General features: G+C 42.5%; 2 protein-coding genes across 2 annotated transcripts; one reads left to right on the plus strand and one right to left on the minus strand.

The window, feature by feature from the left end:
- Nucleotides 1–518: 518 nt before the first annotated feature.
- c5h9orf85 (chromosome 5 C9orf85 homolog) lies at nt 519–3,984 on the minus strand. Its single transcript, XM_041937680.1, has 4 exons — nt 3,816–3,984; nt 3,417–3,523; nt 2,799–2,912; nt 519–2,079 (listed from the first exon to the last, which is right to left on the minus strand). Exons 1-4 carry the CDS (start codon nt 3,915–3,917, stop codon nt 1,842–1,844), a joined length of 561 nt encoding a protein of 186 aa, XP_041793614.1. The 5' UTR covers nt 3,918–3,984; the 3' UTR covers nt 519–1,841.
- A 486-nt stretch (nt 3,985–4,470) lies between these two features.
- abhd17b (abhydrolase domain containing 17B, depalmitoylase) lies at nt 4,471–20,515 on the plus strand. Its single transcript, XM_041936872.1, has 4 exons — nt 4,471–4,951; nt 6,592–7,068; nt 17,268–17,447; nt 17,901–20,515. The coding sequence occupies exons 2-4, from the start codon at nt 6,602–6,604 to the stop codon at nt 18,118–18,120; spliced, it is 867 nt and encodes a 288-aa protein (XP_041792806.1). The 5' UTR covers nt 4,471–4,951; nt 6,592–6,601; the 3' UTR covers nt 18,121–20,515.
- The last annotated feature ends 664 nt before the right edge of the window (nt 20,516–21,179 follow it).

Here is a 21,179-nt window from a genome sequence, read left to right on the forward strand (position 1 = left end):
TTTTACTGCACAATGAGTATTTCTACTTTTCATACTTTAAGTACATTTTGCTGATAGTACTTATACTTTTACTTAAGGTTTTGAATGCAGGACTTTTGCTTGTAGTGGAGTATTTTCACAGTGTGGTGTATTAATACTTTTACTGAAGTAAAGGATCTGAATTCTTCTTCTACCACTGTGCACCATTAATATGACACTTTACCAGCACTGTGTCTTGTTATTGTTCCATTGGTCTAAAGAGAACACTGATTATGTCACATGGATAATTTTGGCTCAGCGAAGTTACTCGGATAGTTCAGGAAACCCGTTAGTTGTGACAGACTCCGGGTCACATGTATGAGCAGAACAAAGCCATGTGATAATTAGGAATCCTATGAGGCTGTGATTAATCCATCTATATGTCCTGACGTCCCGCTTCCCAATGAGGAAGTGAGGTCTGAAATATTGCCACATTCTTTTAATTATATCAACCACACATGATGAATGACAACACGCACTCACTTTAGCTGACACCAGCGTGCATGAAAGTACCCTTCAGTGTAACTGCAGGTTATTCAGTGACGGGAAGTGTGAAAGGCTGCAACTGATGCAGAAAAATTACACCATGCATGTGATGATTTTCTGCCAGAGAACTAAGTGGCTGCAGAGCTTCATAGCAGCCTCCAGTAAAGTCTCTCAATACAGACACGAGGAAAAAAATACTTGTGTCTGCTTGTAGTTGGCTGCAGCTTTTTTGTGTGAAATCTGAACAATGTGGAGTTGAAAGTTGGAATTATTTTGAGAGATTTTGGTGAGAGTTGAAAAGCTGTTGCGGTTTTCTATTGAAAAGTTTGGATGTGAATGGCACCACCGTCACAACTGTCCCCATGGAGTACAAAATAGCATGTTGAATATATTGTGTGGAAAATACTGCATCCTTACAAAGTTTGTGCATTTAAATGTTTTCAAAACTTTCTTTCACCTTTCCAGTTTAAATAAAAAGCAAAAAAGACAGTTGTTGAGGAATACCGACTTCAAAAATGTGCAAACTTCCCTTTCATAAACTTGAGTCATTCTGAGGAAAATCAATATTTATCAATATGTTTATTATATTTGTATTCTAAAGGGGAAGATAGTCTAGATAGATTTCAACACTTAAAATAAACTACAGAATTTATTTTCTTTGTTATACTGGAATGTGTTTCTAATATTTGGTCTACATTCAGTGACATAAACAGTGGCCATAATATTAGAAACACTTGTTATTATAACACAATACAACACCGTCACAAACTTCAGCCTCCAAAATGATCATGCAGTTCAATCAACGCCTCTGTAAAAAAACTGAACATTAGAACCATGACGGATTAATTGCAGGGCTGTTTTATTAGACTGCACTTGTTTTAGCCAGGTGGACGTAATAAAGTGGCAGCTGAGTGTAAATTGTTGGAACTGCATGACAGCGTCAATATTTCAAAAGCAGTTTGTGATATCCTGGCAAAGCCTGTACTTCTGTTTTTAGTGCTGCTGATACTTCAGGGCCTCTATAAGCTCTTCAGGTTTTTATTACAGTACATTTAGATATACAGTATATATATTTATATAAAGTATATTTAAGGCCCTCTCAATAACAAAGAATGACACACAACCATCTGAAATCTTCCAAGCATCTGGTAGCTTTTCTCTCATGAGATGGTCCAGTGTTCCCATTAGTTTGTCTTACAGGTTGTGCTTCAAACCAGCAACATTTGTTAATTAGTAAATTCAAGTTTGGCCACATCTTAAACTCATACTGTACTTTCATTAGAAAGCTTGTTTTGGATATATAAAAAAAGTCTATTTGGCACAAGAATGGTCTGTCTTCAGTCTTTAACCTTGACTCGGGATACATCTGGAAGCACATCAGACCTGTTCTGTGCCTTCTTTGGTTCTGAATCATTACTGAAATCCTCTTCCTCATCATCATCATCATCTCCGGGATCACTGAAGTCCTCATCATCACTGTCCAAGTCACCAATGTCCTTCTTGCCTTGTCCACGCCCTTTCTTTCTCTGTTCGCCATCTTCCTCTTGCTCTGTCTTGTCCTCTTGTGAGTTTATTCTACACAGTGACAGTAAAACACAATGAGGCTGTGTCAACTTCTGTCATGTCATAATGCAAACAAAGAAATAGATTAAAAGATACATATGAAAAAACTGATGCAAAATGTTGAATGTGAACAATTCGTGCTGCTCTGTCAATGAACTCAGCAAGTTCCATGATCAGTTGTAATGTAACTCACTGTCCACAAGATGGCAGACGTGCAGTAGAATTCACAGAATGTGATTGACAGTGTTGGAAAATAGAAAGATAGACCACATAAAAACATTTGATCCTGCGTCCACATAAAAAAAAATCATGTCCCACACTTCTTACAGTCATTTCATGTGCATTGTGAGGCTACATGATCTCTTCCCGAGTCACTGATGAAATGTGGGCAAGATAAAAAAACAAACATAAAACTGGCTACATTGAACAGATGTTATTTTCTAAATAGTAAGCAGAAAAGTTGATATTCTATGTAAATGCAGAACACAAATAGATATAATCATCAATAGCTGCTTGGTGCGCTGACTATGTCTTTACAGTAGGTCCTATATGTGCTTCTGTGTGTATCTATACAGTATGCGTAATAAAAAAGATAACAGAGTGTAAAAACTGAATTTCCCCAAGAGGGATTAATAAAGTGCTTTGTCTTCTTCTTCTTCTTCATAAACCTTTGTATGTACCAAGCTGCACACACAAACAAACACACTCTCTAAAAATAAAGGCCCACTCACGAAATAACGATGTCCTCTTTCTTCCCACACTTGCAGCAGATCTCTAGCTGAAGAGAACAGGGCTTACAAACGATGTGATATGCGTCCTTTACAGTCTTTTGAGCACACTTAACACTGAATGAAGAAAAAACACACAGGCACAAATGTTTTCAGTTATCACACTGGAACCAACTACAACAAGCAGTCTCATCTTTTGCCCCCTCAATAATTACAACGTAAATAACACATCCAAAACACGTTACTGCGCACTTGCCAAGATGGAGTGAGTCTGACTCACTCTAACAGGAGATGACTGGACATATGCAGGATATCAGGAGTTTTCCTGAGTGCCAGTTGACCTTTGGACCCACAGTGAGCCCAGCAACACTAAAACAAATTGCTGTTTGGTAGCCCTGCACTTAACTTGCCATCTGGTTTGCTACAAGCATGCATGAAGCAGACAAATCCACCTAAACAGTATGGTTTAAAATGCCAGAGGCTCCTTTAATGCATAACAATTTTGCTTGTTTATGGTTTACAGATCAGACCAGAGATGCCTGCACCCATGAGCAGCTGTAGCTGGGCAGATGCTTTTCTGTGACAAACTTAACATTTGCTGTTGTATTCAAGTGTACTCACCATTTTCGGGCTTGTGTTAGTGACTTGTATTTGTTGTACTTCACTTTCCACTCAAGGACAGACTTACAGTGTTGGCAGAGCCCATCATGGATCTTTGATTTTGCCTTCTACAATTAAAGATCACACAAGCAGAGACATGGTGGGAATGTTATAATAATAATGCATTAACATAGGTTTGACGAAGCAACGGGTTTACGAGGTTGCTTGAACAACAAAATCTTAATCCTACTCTGTTTTTATGTATATTTCTAAACAATGCCACGACAATATCGTTTCAGGGTGGCTACTGAACAAAAGTTTAAAACAATATACAACGTGACGGCGATTGAAAACATTATAGTGCCTTCAGCTAACCTTGGTGCCTTGCACGCTAGCTAACTTCCACACATATTTACATACCTTCACTTGTACAGTCGCTCCATACTTGTCGTTTCTGAAGGCGGTGGCGTTTTGATGCTTCTGGCCTCGCGACCGAGTTACATTACCTTTCTGAGAACTCATCTTAGTTCACAATTTTTAGCAAAACATGTTATGTCGGCACACAAACCCTAGACCCACGCCAGAGAGAGCCCTAACCCGGAAGAAGTACGGTCACGTCATGAAACGTCATTGGGGTCAAATCACGAAACGTACACTTTTTTCAAAAGTGGTTGAATTAAATTAAAACAACTAATTGTTTCTTGGACCAAGCATTTAAAAAGTGCTAACATTTATTTAAATTGACAAATATTAATAATTACGCGAATTAAAAGAGTCAAGGTTCAATTACGTCACTTATTTGAACGTTAGAAACACCTCGGTCGATGCTGATTGGATTGTGTTTAGCAATAGTAATCTCCGATTGGCTCTTCTAAACGTCAGTCAAAACATTAGCTCACGACTCTGCCGCGTCGCCAGGGACCGCCCATAGAGTTTCACCCATTGCACCATTGGTGGGTTGGTTTCATGAAGCCCTTTGCTATTGGTCCATGAAGCTGTCAATCACACCGTATCCTTCCTCAGGAGCTAAGATAACAAGCAGAGCGATATTCATAACGAAAGTGGTGATGTTTCGGAGGCGAGTGATACGGCTGTGAGCTGTCTGACAAACCACCACGGACTTGTCACGAGAATTTTGTTAATTCGAGACCTTTATCGAATTTACCCATGTCGCTGCTGAACTGTATAGACTTGAACGTTTTGAATGAATCAATCTCGTTGTCATTCAGGACCATATGTTGAGAAAACCGAGCGGAGGAAAAAAGGAACGACAGTTTCGGAGGTTGTCAGGACCGGGAGGACGAAAGCGACTAGCTAATAGTAACTCACAGCTGTGGTGCCAAGAGGGATATACACACGCGAAGTGACATCGTTTACAAATAGGACACGGAACAGAGGATAATCCGGCCGAGGATAACCTTCTCAAGCTCCTGGCGTCGAGAAGAAGATAAATTAGTTGGTTTGGTGCGAAGATAACACCTGACCACGGCGACGTTGGCCAAATCTGTCACCTCAAAATAGAAAGAACAACAAACTAGCGTCCAGCCGCCGTCCAGGTAATGCTGTGATCATTTCTCCTGTCTGTGTGAATACGGACCACACGCACATTTGCATGTCTAGTGTGGCTGTCTAACTGGTCCATCACACCTGACATTAAAGTGTGTCCAGCCACTGGATGTTAAACCTCCACAAACCAGCCCAGAATCATTATAATCTCTCTGACCACATGCATGCCTCCACCACCATTTTACAGTAAATCGCTGCGGGGCTCCATTCTGTCTCCGTGACTGGAGATTAGGGACTATTTTGGGGAATATGGGAAGCAAATAGCCTCCACTATGTATTTTGTTGCTGCGTGCTCCTTTTGGATGCCACAGCATCCTGCAAAGGCATCATTCATTGATTACAAGCAGCTATAAAAAGTGTTCACCCTAGATCATCTCTGGCCCAGCCAGTTCTTTAAATAAGTGGCATCCAGGTAATGAAGTTGAACTGAAGTCACCTGTGTGTAATCAAGAAGGGATTTGTAGCTTTAATACACCTATATCTAAAAAGTCTAACAGCTGGGTAAAACTCATGAAGACAAAAGATCATTCCAAACAAATCCGTTACAAGGTAGGAAAAAATATCAATCAGGGGAAAGATGCACGAGAAAATTTCCAAGGCAATGAATATCCCTCAAGCTAAAGTATATGGGCGGTTGTAAAAGAGCAGCTGTAACTCTGCTAAAGGCAGTTAAGAAAATTGATTGAAATTGCAAGAAGAATACTGGCGAGGAAGGCCACCAAGAGGCTCGTTGAAAATCTGTAGAATTGTATGGGTCAGATGGGAGGTGGGCAGTATTGGCTGGCTATGTGCTAAATCATTCATGGTTTTAAAGGAGTAAGTTGCATCCCAAGAGCATCAAACCGCATTATGCTGCCGGGATGCTGCTCTAACCAGGACCTGCAAATCTTAAAGCAGCTGCAATTAAAGAAATTAGCAACATGCCAACATATCCAGAAAAAAAAAACAGTTGCAGAGTGTTAGAAAACTGTGATTGTGTTTTATCACTTCCATAAACGTGAGGATGTAACTGCAAAGCTGTAATAGCAAGGTGTAATTTCTTATTTCTAGCACCTTAATTGGAAATACAATCCACAACGTACTGTCATAACCAGCCGGCGATCTGCTTCACCTGTTCAAGAGGCCATGTGTGGTTATGTGGAGTCAAATTACAAAGCCCCCCGTCTCTAGTGCTGGTCACTGCGATTCAAAAGCACCTGGAATATCTAAAAGGTAGCCTTAGGTGGGGATCCAGGTGCAGGGCGAAACAAGAAAGCCTTTTACTTCAGTACTGTCTGAGTGGTCATGGAGCCAATCAAGGTCAGGGCTTTTCTTGGTATTGTATTTAAAAAAAAGGAAAGCAGCCTTGTTATATCCCTCAGTCCTGGAAACCCCCTGTTTGTCCACACAAAGATACGTCTTTCTATTCTTGGAGAAAACATCATTCAGTCGTTCTGTGACACAGATTTGCTCTTATGGTTTGTTTAGTTGTGATCAATCTGCAGGAGGTGCATTGACAAAGTAGTGTTTCAGTTCTTTGAGAGAGCCCAGATGCTCTTGTTAGATTTATCTCAAAGGCAGCTCTTGTGTTTAATCTACTGTTCAAATGTATTTGTTTCTATGTTAACCATCCTCCCTGTCCTTGTCACAGTGTTTTGAGGATGAACCACTTATCCCTCAGCGAGCTATGTTGCCTGTTCTGCTGTCCACCGTGCCCCAGCAAGATCGCCTCTAAGCTGGCCTTCCTGCCCCCAGAGCCCACCTACAGCCTCATGTGTGACGACAGTGGCAGCCGATGGACGCTGCACCTGTCCGAGCGCGCCGACTGGCAGTACTCGTCCCGTGAGAAGGACGCCATCGAGTGTTTCATGACGCGCACCTCGAGAGGTAACCGCATCGCCTGCATGTTTGTCCGCTGCTCGCCCAGCGCCCGCTACACACTATTATTCTCCCATGGAAACGCAGTGGACTTGGGCCAGATGAGCAGCTTCTACATTGGCCTGGGTTCACGCATCAACTGCAACGTCTTCTCCTATGACTACTCGGGTTACGGGGCCAGTTCTGGGAAACCCTCGGAGAAGAACCTGTACGCTGACGTAGACGCTGCCTGGCAGGCACTCCGGTCACGGTAAGGAGAAATGATGATGGATGGAGGGAAGATGGGAGAACCTGTACAGAGATGTTTGCAGAGCCTGGGGAGAAGGATGCAGTAATTGCTTAGTAGTGATCAATGCATCGATATTAGAGTAATTAAATAGCACACAGACCGTAAACTGAATCCTGGTTGCAAAATACAACCTAAATGCTTAAAGGCTTGACTAACACTCAGAGAACAGTGAGTGTGGGCTCATTAAGTTTTAGAGTGTGAACCAAATTCTCACAAGTGGATGAGCGCCTGAAATGGTTCTAACTGGTTTCCAGTAAATGGTGTAACAACCCAGATCTCAAGTGGAAAGGGAAGTAATGTAACACAGTTATAAATATAAGGGAAAAAAGCATGTAGAAACTTTCCTGTTCAGGGCATGACATTAGAACTAGTCTTCATATTGCACAAATCATAAATTAAGATGTCATCTGTGCACACGCTGAGGACAATAATATAAAATGTAGTAATAGGTGTGATTGTGGCATTTTCATTTACAGCTTTGCATTGGCAGTGAGAGATAATGTCATGAATAACAGCAACGGCCACCATCCTTGGTTTTTTTATGCTGTGAATGTCTGGTTTAGGGGAAAAGGAGCAAAGTAAATGGAGGCTATTGAAATAAAATCTGAAGAAAGTGGGCTGATGTATGTCGATTGATAGAGAAAATCACAGAGACATGAAGGCATAACAAAGAGAGTTGAAGATGTGACGAGTCCACAGAAGGAGCTGGGTGGAGGGACGGTTAGATTGGGCCTGATAAAATCATGGGTGGAGATGACGAGGAATGGGCTAGTACAGATGACATGATGTTCTTGTAGGCGATAATAAGGAGCATGTTTTCTATGATTATGTTGGCCAGCCACATGTAGGTGTGAGTGGGTGCTCTGCTGCATCTTTTTGCTCTGCAGGCTATGAATAGACTGATATTTATTGGCCGATATTCGACCTCCACTGATTTGCAGTCTGTATCGCTGGTTTTCCAGCTGATAAAATGTGCTTATTCAGTGCTTCTTGCTGATGAAGTCATCACTGATCCGTATCATGGCTTTGTAATGATAATGAAACTTATTTTTTTTTCCCATTTTCAAAGTTCTCAATTAAGTGACAACAAAAAAGACATTGTTGTGGATAAATATCACAAGTTCTAAATAATTGGTGTCTGTTTAAAATCCCATATGCTCTATCACCACTTACTGCAGCGAGGACTCTTCTCTCAGTTTCAGACCCTTCACACATATGCGGCCAGTCTATGTGAGCATTGTGCATCAGTCTTTCTGTTTAACTCCATGTCCCTCACTTCCTTCCAGTCATGTTAACCCTCTCGTCATCTCCTTCTTTTGTCTTTGCGGCTGCTTAGCCAGGAGAGGGGTCACGTTTCTTGCCTCTCCATTGGGGTCCCACAGACACTCAAACACACACATAATTAATTGGCACCTACATTTGATCGTCTATTATTCGCTTGGGTTATTTTTCAAGCAAAAATGGCCGACACAAGATGACAATTTAGGTTTTGGGAAATTGTGATAGACATTTTTAACACTTTTCTGATATTTTATAGAGAATTAATGTATTTAATAGAGGAAATAGGCCACAGATTGATCAAAAACAAAAAATATCTGTTAGTTGCAGCCCTATACACATACATACAAACAGATGTTCCTTCTCTGCATAAGCAAGGAAGCACACAGTCCAATGCCTGTTCTTACAGTGAACAGGATGTGGAGGTGGACTGTGTGTGTGTGTGCGTGAAAGTGATGTGTCCATCATATTTGTGCCTTTTTGTTTATGTGGATGAGGGGGAAATAGAAGTTCATGCAGCAGGCCTGGTTGTTTTTTTTGTATACTTCCTGCTGGAAGACAAACAAATGACTAAGAGAGGAGATGGGGGAACGTTGGCTCAGGAAAACGAAACAGGCAGTGTAAATCAAGCACGAAGAGAAAAAGTAGGCTTCCAGTGTGGAGCGCTGCTCCTGTGTCAATGCTGATGTGGGTGTACTTTCTGTGGTAAATGAGGGTGCTGGCACTGCAGAGATCTCAAAGTGCTGATGGATAACACTGGTTGGGCCACTGACATCAAAAAGTTACAGTCTCTTAGCCTCTGACTATTGCTGTGAACCTCCCTTGGCTCTTCTTTTCCACCTACCAGTTCACAGAATATACTGAGTGGTCCTCTGTAAATACGGCCTTTAAATAAGGAAGCTGGCAAGTTAAACAGGAAACTCTTGATCATAAAGGTTCTGCATACAGGAAATAGGCCACTGCTGAGAAGAAGAACCTGCTTTTCTGGTGGCCACACATTGTGTGTGTGTGTATGTGTGTCTGTGTGTGTGTGAAACCTGTTTGTCACTTATGTTTTCAAGTTTCATTGGCTTCATTGCCACAAACACCACACAGACATCTTCAGACAGGTTTAAGCTTTCGTCACAATGTTGAATGTGATCAAAAGGAAAGGAGAGAAAAGAAGTATTAGAAACGTCTTCTGAAACCCATTCTTCCTTTCTTCTTTCTACACACAGCACCAGGCGACTTGAAAGAGAGAGGAGTACTGTCTGTTGCTGGGTTGTTCTGCTCCTTGTGTTTTTTTCCCCCAAATTTTAGTCTTTTTTCTCCAGCTCATTACGTATATTTGTTGGTACACCAAGGAATCTCCTGCTCCCACACATACTTGTGACTGGCACAGAAATTATCTTTGAAATTTCTTTAAATCTGATTGAGGCAGATGCTCCAAATATCAAACAGCAATTCTTGTCATAATGCAAAACCTGTTTGTTGCCCCTTTTGTATGTGAGCGCAGTTATGTAATTGAGACAAGTTTGCATGGCGGAACTTCTTACTGCTCGCTGCTGCAGCCGGGCTCTGTCGTCACTGTCTGTGGAGAGCCGTTGTCGATGTTGAAATCTTTCGCAATAACAGATCATTTCTGTCACTTATGCCATATGCCTTTATTGCAGTACAACACAACTAGTTTATCAATTCATACTATAACTGTAATGGTAGATAGATGTCTAAAAAGCATTGCTTCATTAATATGTATTTTTATGTGGGATGAATCTTGATCACAGTGCATCCTGCATGTGATCACATGTGACCCTAGTGGGCAAAATATTACCTGATAGTCTGAATAAGCTAAATTTGTCCTTGAATAACAGCACTGAGATCATAGTCCAAGTCCTCACTGGCACGGCCTAATTTGCTTAGGCTGACTTTTACACTTTGATCAGATGAGGTGGCTCTTTGCCGACGAGTGTTACTGAAGGCACCGGGTTGTTGCAGCTTTAACATGCGCACTGCTTTCTGTGCAAGTAGTAAATCAGCTGTTTGTTGATCATACGGTATCTCAGACGTGCATCACACGGCTTTCTAGGTCAATCAGGGAAGAAACCTCTTCATGATCAGATGAGAGGCTTACAGGAAGAGTGACGTAACTTGATATTCAAGAAGCCTCAACTTGCATGCCTTGTAGTCCCATGTTTCTAAGTCCCGCAGCACAGTTAGACTGAGTTCTGTCTTTTGATGACTGATTGCGTGCTCTTTCCCCTACGTTGTTATGACGTTGTTGAGTTGTTATGCAATCACACAGTTGTAATTAAGCTGTCTGTCACTTCTGATAGTGCACAGAAAGTTGCTATGTAGCCTGTACAACACACGCTGTGGCGTAGGAACAGGTCACGACATACTGAGGTATTAAAAAGTTTTAGAGTTCAGAGTCAGTTTCTTTGTGATGGGAGTAAAGTGTGTGAATGTTACGTACTGTAAGCCACAGAGAAGTGCTGCAGGACACTGAGTTATATTTATTTTTAGCTTGTTTTCTCATCCATGTCAAAAGGCGAAATAGACACAAAAGCTAGTCCTCATCTTGGTTAAGTTTAATGTCACTTTTGTAGAATATGTGATATTTGAAAACCACAGTGTCATGTCAGCTGTGCGGCCCTGTTTTGTCACTGCCGCATGAGTAACAAAGTGTTGGCGAGGCTAAATCATTACACATTCTAACACTCTCCAAAGCCAAGTCGTGAGTCTGAATGCCAGCGAGAGAGTTTAAAACAAAGCATTTCTGAATGATCCCGTATGGAGAGCTCCTCTTTGGGATGTGTTGGGAAAAATCCAGACAGAGACAAGAACAATGCTTAATGTTAGAATATCTCTTTTAAACAAATCCATGCACTTCATGAAGACTACAACAAGGACCCTGTTCTGTTCTCTATTTATATCAATGAATTTGTCTCTCCCATGCATGGTTGTCAAAGTCATCTTTATGCAGATGATACTGTTTCGTACTGTTCTGCTGATTCTGTTCAATTAGGCATGAGAAACGGCAACAGCTTTGCACCATTCTCTAAGTAGATCTTCAGATAACACTTAACCCAGATAAAACAAAATTCATGTTTTCTGAAGATCAACATAGCCTACAGACTACTACTACTGTTTGCATATCTCTACTGTGAATAGTTTAAATACTGAAAGGGTTACAGAAGTAACAGAAGTATCTGGCATCTGGCTTGACGACAAATTTGCATTTAGATACCACATCAAGAACCTTGTTGGTAAATCCCACCAAAAGATTGTGTTTGTATAAGAAATAAAAGCAGCTTTCTTTTGATTTGTAGGAAGAGGATTGTTGAATCGACTTTCCTATCAGTTCTGGACTATGAGGATAGAAGTTACAGACAAGCTGCTGCATCCACACCAGGCCCCTAGAATCTGTTCAACACTCAGCTCTGAGGTTTATTATAGCTACAGTAGTCCCCACTGTATCCTCTGCCATAAGGTCGACTGGTCTTCTCTCACCGAGAGACGCAGTAATCATTGCTGTCTGCAGATCTATGAAGCCTTGGTCGGAAAATTACCATCATACATTACATCTATGTTACATTGGAACCCATTTTTAGCTCCAGTGACTGGCTGGTTCTTCAGGTACCTCGTGCCAGGACTGATCGTGGAAGGAATGTGTTTAGTATTAGTGCAGCAGACTGATGGAATCTCTTGCAATGTCACCTAACTAAGTATTCTTACACCTCTTACAGGCTATAGCAATATACTAAAAAAACGTCATTTACCTGCTTGTAACTGTTTTAGCTGATGTTGTTTGTTGATTGTATTTCCATGGTGTAATCTCGGCATCAATATACACGAGGGCCGCCCTTAATGATTTCCCAAGAGAATCTAAATAAAGTTTAACGTGGACTGACAGGCTGTCACAGGGTTTAAAAAAAGGGCAGCAACATCATGTAATAATGTTACTTTCATGGCACACAAGGCATTTGTCATGATGGAGACCTTCTGCTCAGGATGTTTTCTTACCAAAACACAGACAGTTAAAATATGACTGTACCTTAGTCCTCATGTCCATTTTGCATACCTTTTTTGGCTTAACCAAATGACAAGCATCAATGTAAAATGTGTGGTTGGGACACCTTTGTCCTTTCTTTATTGCCATGTTGGTGTCCCTCTTTCTGTCTGTGAGAGCTCTGCAGCTCTTCAGTCACAGTATATATTATGTGAAAGCCCCTGCCATCAGGATTGTCAACACTCGCTAATTATGTCGCCATGCATCAAACTTTCTTGGTTGGTGATACTCTGCTAAGGCCTCCAAACCCCCCGGCTGCATATCAGCTCATCAGACACTACAGTTTCACATTAATCCTGTACTGCGAAGACAATGAAATGATGGCAGTTTTTAAGGATTCTTCACAACCATTCAGGGCTAATTGCTAGCTAATCACTCGAATCAGAACGTGGAACTTCAAGTCTCATTCATAGGCACTAAATTAGAAGTTAAGAGGGATTTATTAACAGCATTAAGACACGACGGAGATATCATGCATCATTTTATGAGTATTTATGGCTTTGCATATTTCTCTGCCTTTTTACGTGCACAACCTTTTAGTGCAGAGTCTTCAAAGCTTTGTGCAAATGAGGCCCCTAGTTTCATATTATCTGCCTTTTTGACTCAGCTGTCTGCGTCTGATGGTTTGAGGATTGTGCCAGATTCGTAATTGACTGTCTGTGTGATGGAGAGAGGGTACAACGGAGCCTTTTGACCCTGCTGAACATGAATCAACTGGATTGTGTGTATTGCATCAAAAGGCCTCTCTGCATGGCCTCACATTAGTCGGCTGCATACATCCCCGGCGCACGTCTCTCATGTTAGATCAGACGCACAAGCCGAGGAAGACAGCGGCTCTCCAGTCTCCTTCACTTTCTCTGCTTGTTGCGCTGTGTCAATGTCTCTTTCTTTTTCTGATTATTTGACATTTTGAACGCACCAGATCCTTTTCTGCTTATGATTCAGCCGTCAGCAAATTCAGCTTCTCTCGAGCGTCGGCGCGCTCGCGTGGGCTGCGTTCGCTTTACTCCGCAGTCATGTGACAGAGGGCAGCCACCTGTCACGCTGCTGACAGGCTAACCACAAAACTGCTCTGCTGCTCCTGTGCTCTTTTGTTCAGCCAAGGTGGATGAGGCACTCCTTCACCTGAGCAGGAAGGGGGGCCCCCATGACGCTGTGATCGCATGAGTCAGTAGGTTTACACACTCAACACGGCCTTCGTTATCACACTATGGATTACACATGCTAACAGAGGAATATGTCAGATGTGCTTTTTTGTTGCACCACATTAGAATAAATCGTGCATGAGAAAAACGTGGGGTGTATTGAGTAACGAGTGACCAAGCACTACAGAATGACACTGTTTCATTTTCTTTTCCCTCCGAGATGGAGGCGGGCCAGCAGTCAATCCTGCTAGTCTAATATTGAGCGGTAGCCTAGCAACCGATTTCCAATGAGCTTTCAGACCGAGGTCTTCCCACACTATGGCCAGTGAAAACAAACAGGAAAAACCCACTTCCTGGTCAATCATGTTATATTGATCCAAGTCAAAACGCCATCCGTCTTCTCAGATGTTCAATAGCAGTGAGAAGTTCTCAGTGAGCACAAACATGGACATAGAGAGGCAACCGACCGTGTCTGTGAAGTATTTACTCTTCTTTACTTGAAATATCAGTGGCGGTTAGGCTGATGGGGCCTGTAGACAAAGGCTGCAGTGTTTGTTAAGTCAGTCGGGTGGAGTGCGATCGCTCACCTGACTGTCCTTACCACAGAACAGCAGGAGCAACGCTTAGTGAAGGTGCTTGCTAATTATATACTTATTGTCCCTATATCTTAATTTTTAATTCACTCAGAACAGTATCTGTTTTTTTTTCCCAAGACATCTCTAAATAAACAAGCATACAATGCAAGGAAATCAGTGAAAAGGTGCTAAATGTAATAACAGATCCTTGGTGCGCGTCAGTGCAGGATCCCCCTGCTGTAGTGCAGATGGTGCTCTAATCTGTTAAAAATGCCTGTACATATGTTCAGGATATCCCAAAATATCTGTTAGTCATAGTGACTGCTATGGGATGAGAATATTTTTGGTCTTCAGGGAGCAAGAGGTGGGCAGCCAAGAGGGAGCGAGAGACCGAAAAGGGGAACGAGGGAGGATGTGATGCATAATAGATTGGATTTGTGTCAGGAGACTAAATTGATGAAGGTCTGGGGGAGGGGTGTAACCATGGAGCGTGGCTGGCTATGACTCGTTGAGGTCTATTCAAGCTGAAATGCAATGGAGTAAATTGTAGGCTAGTGTTGTGCCGGTCGGGGGTGGGGGGGATCTGGGTTGGTCAAAGACTGTCATAGTGCCGTTTTAACGCGAGTGCAGCTGCAGAACTGCGCTGTGATTGTCGTCCTCTTTGCACAGCCGACCCTGAATGTGTGAGCAGGAGCCACAGCAGTCCGTCTAACAGTGCCAAGATAGCAGCGTGGGTCAGTGGTTAGAGCGACCTTGTTGTAACTGGAAGGTCACAGGTTCAAGCCTTAATGCGTTATTCATTATGTTGTCATGTGTGTCCTTGAACAAAACAAGCTTGCTTTGGCAGTGGTGCTGTAAAGACATAAACAAAGCAGGCCGAGCTGGATTTGAGGATCACCTCACTGTTTTTATCATCATATCTCCTTTCACCTGAAGACGAAGCTGTCGGATGGTTTCAAGCTACCCTCTGTGTATTGAACATGCATAAGCTTTACATTGCAGCGACACCCATGTGGTGAGTGTTTATGTGTCTTAGGATTGGTCAGGCTTTAGTGGTCTGATACAGCAAAGAACACTGACTAGATAAGCTTAAACAGCCTGAGATAAGGATAAGTAAACTGTGATAGCAGATAATAGTCTACTTGGAGGCTCCACTAATAAAAAAAATATCCATAACAGTAAACGATACCAGACTGTTGTGACAACATGACACACCTACAGGCATTGCCGTCCACCGCTCAGCAATATGACAGAGTTATGAGGTCTAATTAAACACTCATTCAGAATTTCTTATGGTCAGACGCTGCCTGTGAGCAGTTATTAGCCAGACATGTAAGCAACCAAACATCCCCTTTGTACCAAGCCATTTTCTTTCATCCCTCCTGGGAGGAGTTAATATTAGACATCTATTCCTATATCAGCAGCGTGGCAGTCGTCTCGCAGGTTGCTTGACATCTTCTGCTACTTGTCTGTCAGGAGCAATGAACTGTGTCCAGAAAGGAAGACAGAAGAGTGGGTTTTACTTGGAGTACCTTGCCCTCAAGCTCAGTTATTATCTGCTGTCTCACATGTCATTGTCTTGCAACAAAAACATCACTTTACTAAATCTTGCTTTGCCAAAAATGGTCAATTCTGACTTTTTCTCTTTCTGTCACTGTTATTGTTTTGGTCAAATTACACTGAACCTTAAATTTAAATTAAAAAGACTCTCGCTTGAAACTCGCCGTTGGGATTGTAGGCCGTTTGTGGGCCTCCTGCAAACTTTCAGTGTTGACGCTTCTTGTTTCAAACAGCTATGTGATGTTTTATAGTCCAGATAAGCTTTCGGTGCATGAATTGTGTATATCATGGTCAGCCAACCTTGAGAGTTAATGGTGCTGTTAGCACCACGGCGCCCGTGCCGTGCCAGTATTTCCACCCCTATTTATACTCCACGAAGGCCAGCTGAAACACCGACGATACACAGTTCCTGTATTGCTGCTAATGACATGTCCGCAAACGAGACTGTGTCTGTCTATGTAAGTTTCCATGTGCTGTCTGAAGTGGATGAGCCTGCACTTGACCCTTTCAGAGCAGTCGGACGACATTAATGCAGATCGCTTCTTTGCAGTGGTTGTGTTAGACTTGTGTGGAGTTCCTAATTATAACAATCCATCACAGCGGGGTAGAGTGGTGTCAGACGCTGGTGTTCATGTCTTGTTCTTCTCTGTGTATTACAGGAGAGCAGTGGCTGCAGCGTTAAGCCTGTAATGTTGGTGTTCCCAATTTTCATAATAGAGTAGAGCCGAGATTTTGTCAGGCTGGTTGCGGCTGGTTACTATGCTCTCCAGCAGTGCAGCAGCGGAGACACTGATGCAGTGTTCTCACACTAGGCTTCAGGTTGTCAGCTGACTGCCTGCTTGCTAGAGTGGGTCACGTTCTCCATAATCAGCTGTGGAATGTCTTCCCTTCCATTTCCCCCCTCCCTCTCTCCCTCTCCCAGTTTCTCCCTCACCCTCCACCCAGTATCAGCGTCTCTTTTTGCTCGTTTTGCCCTTACCCCCCCCCCCCCCCTCCCTCCCCTCTGAATCACGAGACCACAGCGGTGGTCCTCTCCGCTCAGCTGCTTTGAAAAGCTACTCAACCCTGGCTGTTTCCCACCTTTGTGTGCTTGTTTTAGGAGACGGTATAATCGCCGACTCACTGTGGCGTGACGTTTCAGCTGATAATAGAGTATGAGTAAGTCTCAGCTAGCACACAGGTGTGTGTTTGCTTATGGGGCAGCATGTGGGGGAAATGAGAGTACGATGGGAAGCTAATTGGCTGTGCAAGTGCATTTATGTGATGCGTTAAAAGCAGACCTTAGGTGGAGAATTGTGATGGTGAGGCTACACTTTTACTATGAAAAGCACTTTAATCAAACTAACTGCTCAGTGGAAAATGCAAATGTTGTGTTTTGGAATCCAGTGCTTTGCCAGCCAAGCTGCTTTTCATAATTAACAAAAGGCCTAACTGGAGGCCTGCCAGTGTCTGGTAGAGTGCACAAAATTTAGCCGAATATGTCTGGCTACTAGCAGTGTAAATATCCTGTTCATCATCAGCAAAATATTCAGATATTCTGTGTCCTTCTCGCAGGTATGGCATCCGGCCAGAGAATGTGATTGTGTACGGCCAGAGCATTGGCACCGTGCCCTCCGTGGACCTGGCTTCGCGCTATGAGAGCGCCGCGGTCATCCTCCACTCCCCGCTCACGTCTGGCATGAGAGTGGCCTTCCCCGACACCAAGAAGACCTACTGCTTTGACGCCTTCCCAAAGTGAGCGCGCTGTATGGACAGATGGCATGTGCGAAAGCCAGTCTAAATTCATCACAAACATCCACAGAACGGCGCACAGACGCTCAAATAAGACGAGCACGAGTGCGTTTAGAAACAGCATTGCATGAATGTGTGTGTATCAGGAAAACCCACACGCAGCAAAGCTTGCAAACATGGACTTACAAATTTAGATGTGTCAAATCAATTCAGGATGTTTCTCTTCTTAATGAGTCACAGTGCTTAGAAATCGTCTCAGTAGCTCCCTCTGGTGGCCAGCTGGCAAACTAGCGCTGCTGCGTTTCTCTGTTTTAAAGAATTCTCAACCTTTATTGTACATTTTTTATGGTGTTAATGATTGCAAAAACTCAACCCAGACCTCATTTTTCTGTTTTTCTTCATGTTTGTATTTTCCATCCCCACCTAACTCTGTCTTCTTATCTTCTTATCTCAAAGCATCGATAAGATTTCCAAGGTAACGTCACCAGTGCTGGTGATCCACGGTACGGAGGACGAGGTCATCGACTTTTCCCATGGCCTGGCGCTGTATGAACGCTGTCAGCGCCCCGTGGAGCCGCTCTGGGTGGAGGGAGCCGGACACAACGACGTGGAGCTCTACGGACAATACCTGGAGAGACTGAAGCAGTTTGTTGCACATGAGCTGGTCAACTTGTAGAGGAGCTGGAAAAAAAGGGTGGAGAGGGAAGGAGAGAAGAAAGCAGGAGAGGCTGGATGATGGAGGAAGGGGTGCAACGTTTTTTTTTTTTCTTTTTTTGTGTGAAGTGATGCAGGTAGAAGTGATGTTTGTCTGTTTCGTTATTGAAGTTTTGGTGGCAGTCTTCTCTCGTTATCGAGCACCTCTCCCCCTTGCAGCTCTGTCAGTACCGTCCACTGCACGTGCTGCAGCTGTGAACTTACAAGTACCCGTCATTTTTTTTTTTGCTTTTAGATTTTCTTTTTATCATGTTAAAAATTGCACATTGTGAAAGTGCGTGAATGAAAGCGGAAGTAGACATGTGCACAGACAACATACGGAGTGTACGTGCAGTTTACGAGTGTGTGTGCGTCACATTTTCGCTGCCTTTTTACACGGCCCACGGTTCCTAACGGAGACCTCTGGTCAGCCCTCGAGGCTTTTGAGGTTCTGAGAAACAGCCTTGCTACTACAAAAACTGGACCAGAAGTGGACCGGACTCTCTCTAATCCGCCTGAACTCCACCTGACTTTGAGGTCAGGTTTGGTCCCACACACTGCAGTCACCATGAATTTCTGTTTTTGGATTCCTGTTTATTATATTTTTTTATATTATACATGATATTTGCACGTATCAGCTGTCACTGAAGAACTGTACAAACTGACAAATTAGTTAGCTGTACCAGTGTTGCCAAATGTTTAGTATAATATATTGCAGAGATTTAGACTCACAAAGAACGCTGTACTTTGTACAAACAACATCTAGACACTTCTCCAAAGCTCTGTTAGCTGTGTTCAGTCTCTACTTCTCTGTTTAGTCTTAAAATGGTACAATTTAATGTTACAGTTACAATATTACGATGCCAGATGGGGCTCGGTCAGCAGCTCGTGTAGCTAGTTAAACGGCTGGGGCTGTAGATCATTGACCAATGAAGTGTGGGTCATTTTCACACGTTTCCACGGCTCTTACTTTGGAGTTTACCTCGAAGTGTTGTTGCTGTAGGATCAGTATCACCCCGCTGTAGTCAGTGAGCTTGATGTTTTCAGAAAAATGAGATGCTGGACAGTTTTGTGGACAAAATATCTGACCCCTCTTTGGGAATAACAAGTTTTGGCCTTGATATTGCAACTATTATGAAACCCAGTGTCGACAGTGTTTTTTCTGTCTTTGGGTCTGAAGTTGAATAATGTACGTAGTTATTACAGATCTAATGTACCTGAATCTGATCTTTCTAGATGTATCTTTTTTTTATATATATATATGATAAAAATGTAACTACTGTGACAGCAGATAACAGTCTGTGCTCTAAGACTTATACCACTAATGCCAACTCGGACTGGACGATGAGCGCTATTAACACAGCTGATGTCGACTCATTTTCAGTTCAGGAAGTTGTTTAAAAAAAATGAAAATGTTGTACTTTAAGTTATTGAGAAGCATTTACTGCAGTGCATTTGAGCTGAAAGATGACTCCAACCTTGGCTGCTCACTCTGAACATGTGCACTGGGACGGTGGGTTATGTCAGCGTCAGTGGCTCAGCATGAAAGGCCTCCATCGTGGACAGAATGTTTTGTTTTTGTCTTAACTCCATCTTTACGTCTGCACGGTATTTTTTAGATCCATTGTTGTCTGTTGATTTGCTCTTTAATGCTGAGTGAGGCGAAACAAAGCATTAGCCAGGTGATGGCTCCGTTAAGACGCCGTCAGAGCCCTGAAAAGCAGAGGTCAACGTGCGACCGCATGCCATGAATGGCTAGTTTCTCTTATGTGTTTGGCCTCTATAACAAACACAGAATATTTTTAACAACTGTATAACACTTGAGCCTGTGTTCACAAAAGGGGTCAAATACACTCAGTAAGTGACAATTAACCAATAAGCCAACGGGTGCTACTGTAAACCTTCAGGTCTGATTACTTACAGGTTGAGAGGAAGCAAAGATGGCCTGATGTTTGTCAGACTGACCAGGATCCAGATCAGGATTAGTAACTGTCAGGTGATGGTCGCTGTTATCAAAACTACTTCTTTTTCTCAACTCATTTGTCTTACAAAGAAGTTATAGGTTATGCTTTCTTTCATTTTCACTTTGTAAATAATATTTGTACTGGACATGTTGTCATTTTTTTCTTTTACAAGCTTCTGTCATCATCCCTCAACTCTTACTCCTCTAACTCTTGATATGACAACTATTAGACCAAGGTAGGCCATCATTTTGGCTTTGCAGATGACCTTTGTACTGGTCACTTTGACTAATGTCATCTCTGATTTGATTAGATTAATTTTGTACAGCATATTTCAATACGAAAGGAACTTATATGTAATAACAATATTAACATAGTAATTCTAACATGGATGAAGAAAATAAAATGGTATTTGAGAAACAATCAAAATTGTGACTGTTGATTTTTTGGGGAAAATTATGCTTCATGTATGTTCTGTATTATAGAGATGTCACCTCACACCATGGCAACAAGTAATCGCATGCCCTTGCATGTGATTAAGATGGTACAGTGGAGACTTCCTGCAGAGGTGATAGAGACTTGGTCTGATTGTGATGGGGGTGAGTTCATGTTCTCAGGACAAGAGAGTGCTTCTGATGTGGACAGAGGTTTGATATGGCTGCACCACAATAAAGCAAGCTGTCGACAACACACTCTGCACTCGCTCTGTCAGGATGATTGTCGCAAGCAAGGCATTTTCAATCTCCCAGGGGTTACCATGTGTTTGGGATCTCTTGCTTTTGCAAAACTTGAAATTCTCTGGTCATGTAGGCATCTTCAAATCTGTAAAAATGCATTTCTGTGTTGAGACTGTAACAGGGAAGAAGACATTATCAACAGCCCTGCAAGTATTACCTTTGTGGGTTTAGAAACAGGTCATACTTGAGGGTGTATATTGTGATTTTACTGTACTGTATTTGTTAGATAATATAGCAGAGATTACAATTTTCTGCAGTGTGTTGTGTCCTGAAACACAGTTTGGCACTTTCCCTGGGTCAAATTGAGAGATGATATTTCAAAGGAGACTCCAATGAAGGACAAA

This window comes from Chelmon rostratus, chromosome 5, assembly GCF_017976325.1.
Source record: "Chelmon rostratus isolate fCheRos1 chromosome 5, fCheRos1.pri, whole genome shotgun sequence".
Classification (NCBI taxonomy): Eukaryota; Metazoa; Chordata; class Actinopteri; order Chaetodontiformes; family Chaetodontidae; genus Chelmon; species Chelmon rostratus.

Coding starts and splice junctions, on each gene's coding strand:
- c5h9orf85 (XM_041937680.1), bottom strand. CDS start 3,917: ATGAGTTCTCAGAAAGGTAATGTAACTCGGTCGCGAGGCCAGAAGCAT. Junction 3,524..3,815: donor GAGCGACTGTACAAGTGAAG/GTATGTAAATAT, acceptor CTTTAATTGTAG/AAGGCAAAATCAAAGATCCA. Junction 2,080..2,798: donor AAAGAGGACATCGTTATTTC/GTGAGTGGGCCT, acceptor GTCACTGTGTAG/AATAAACTCACAAGAGGACA.
- abhd17b (XM_041936872.1), top strand. CDS start 6,602: ATGAACCACTTATCCCTCAGCGAGCTATGTTGCCTGTTCTGCTGTCCA. Junction 7,069..17,267: donor TGGCAGGCACTCCGGTCACG/GTAAGGAGAAAT, acceptor TCCTTCTCGCAG/GTATGGCATCCGGCCAGAGA. Junction 17,448..17,900: donor TGCTTTGACGCCTTCCCAAA/GTGAGCGCGCTG, acceptor CTTATCTCAAAG/CATCGATAAGATTTCCAAGG.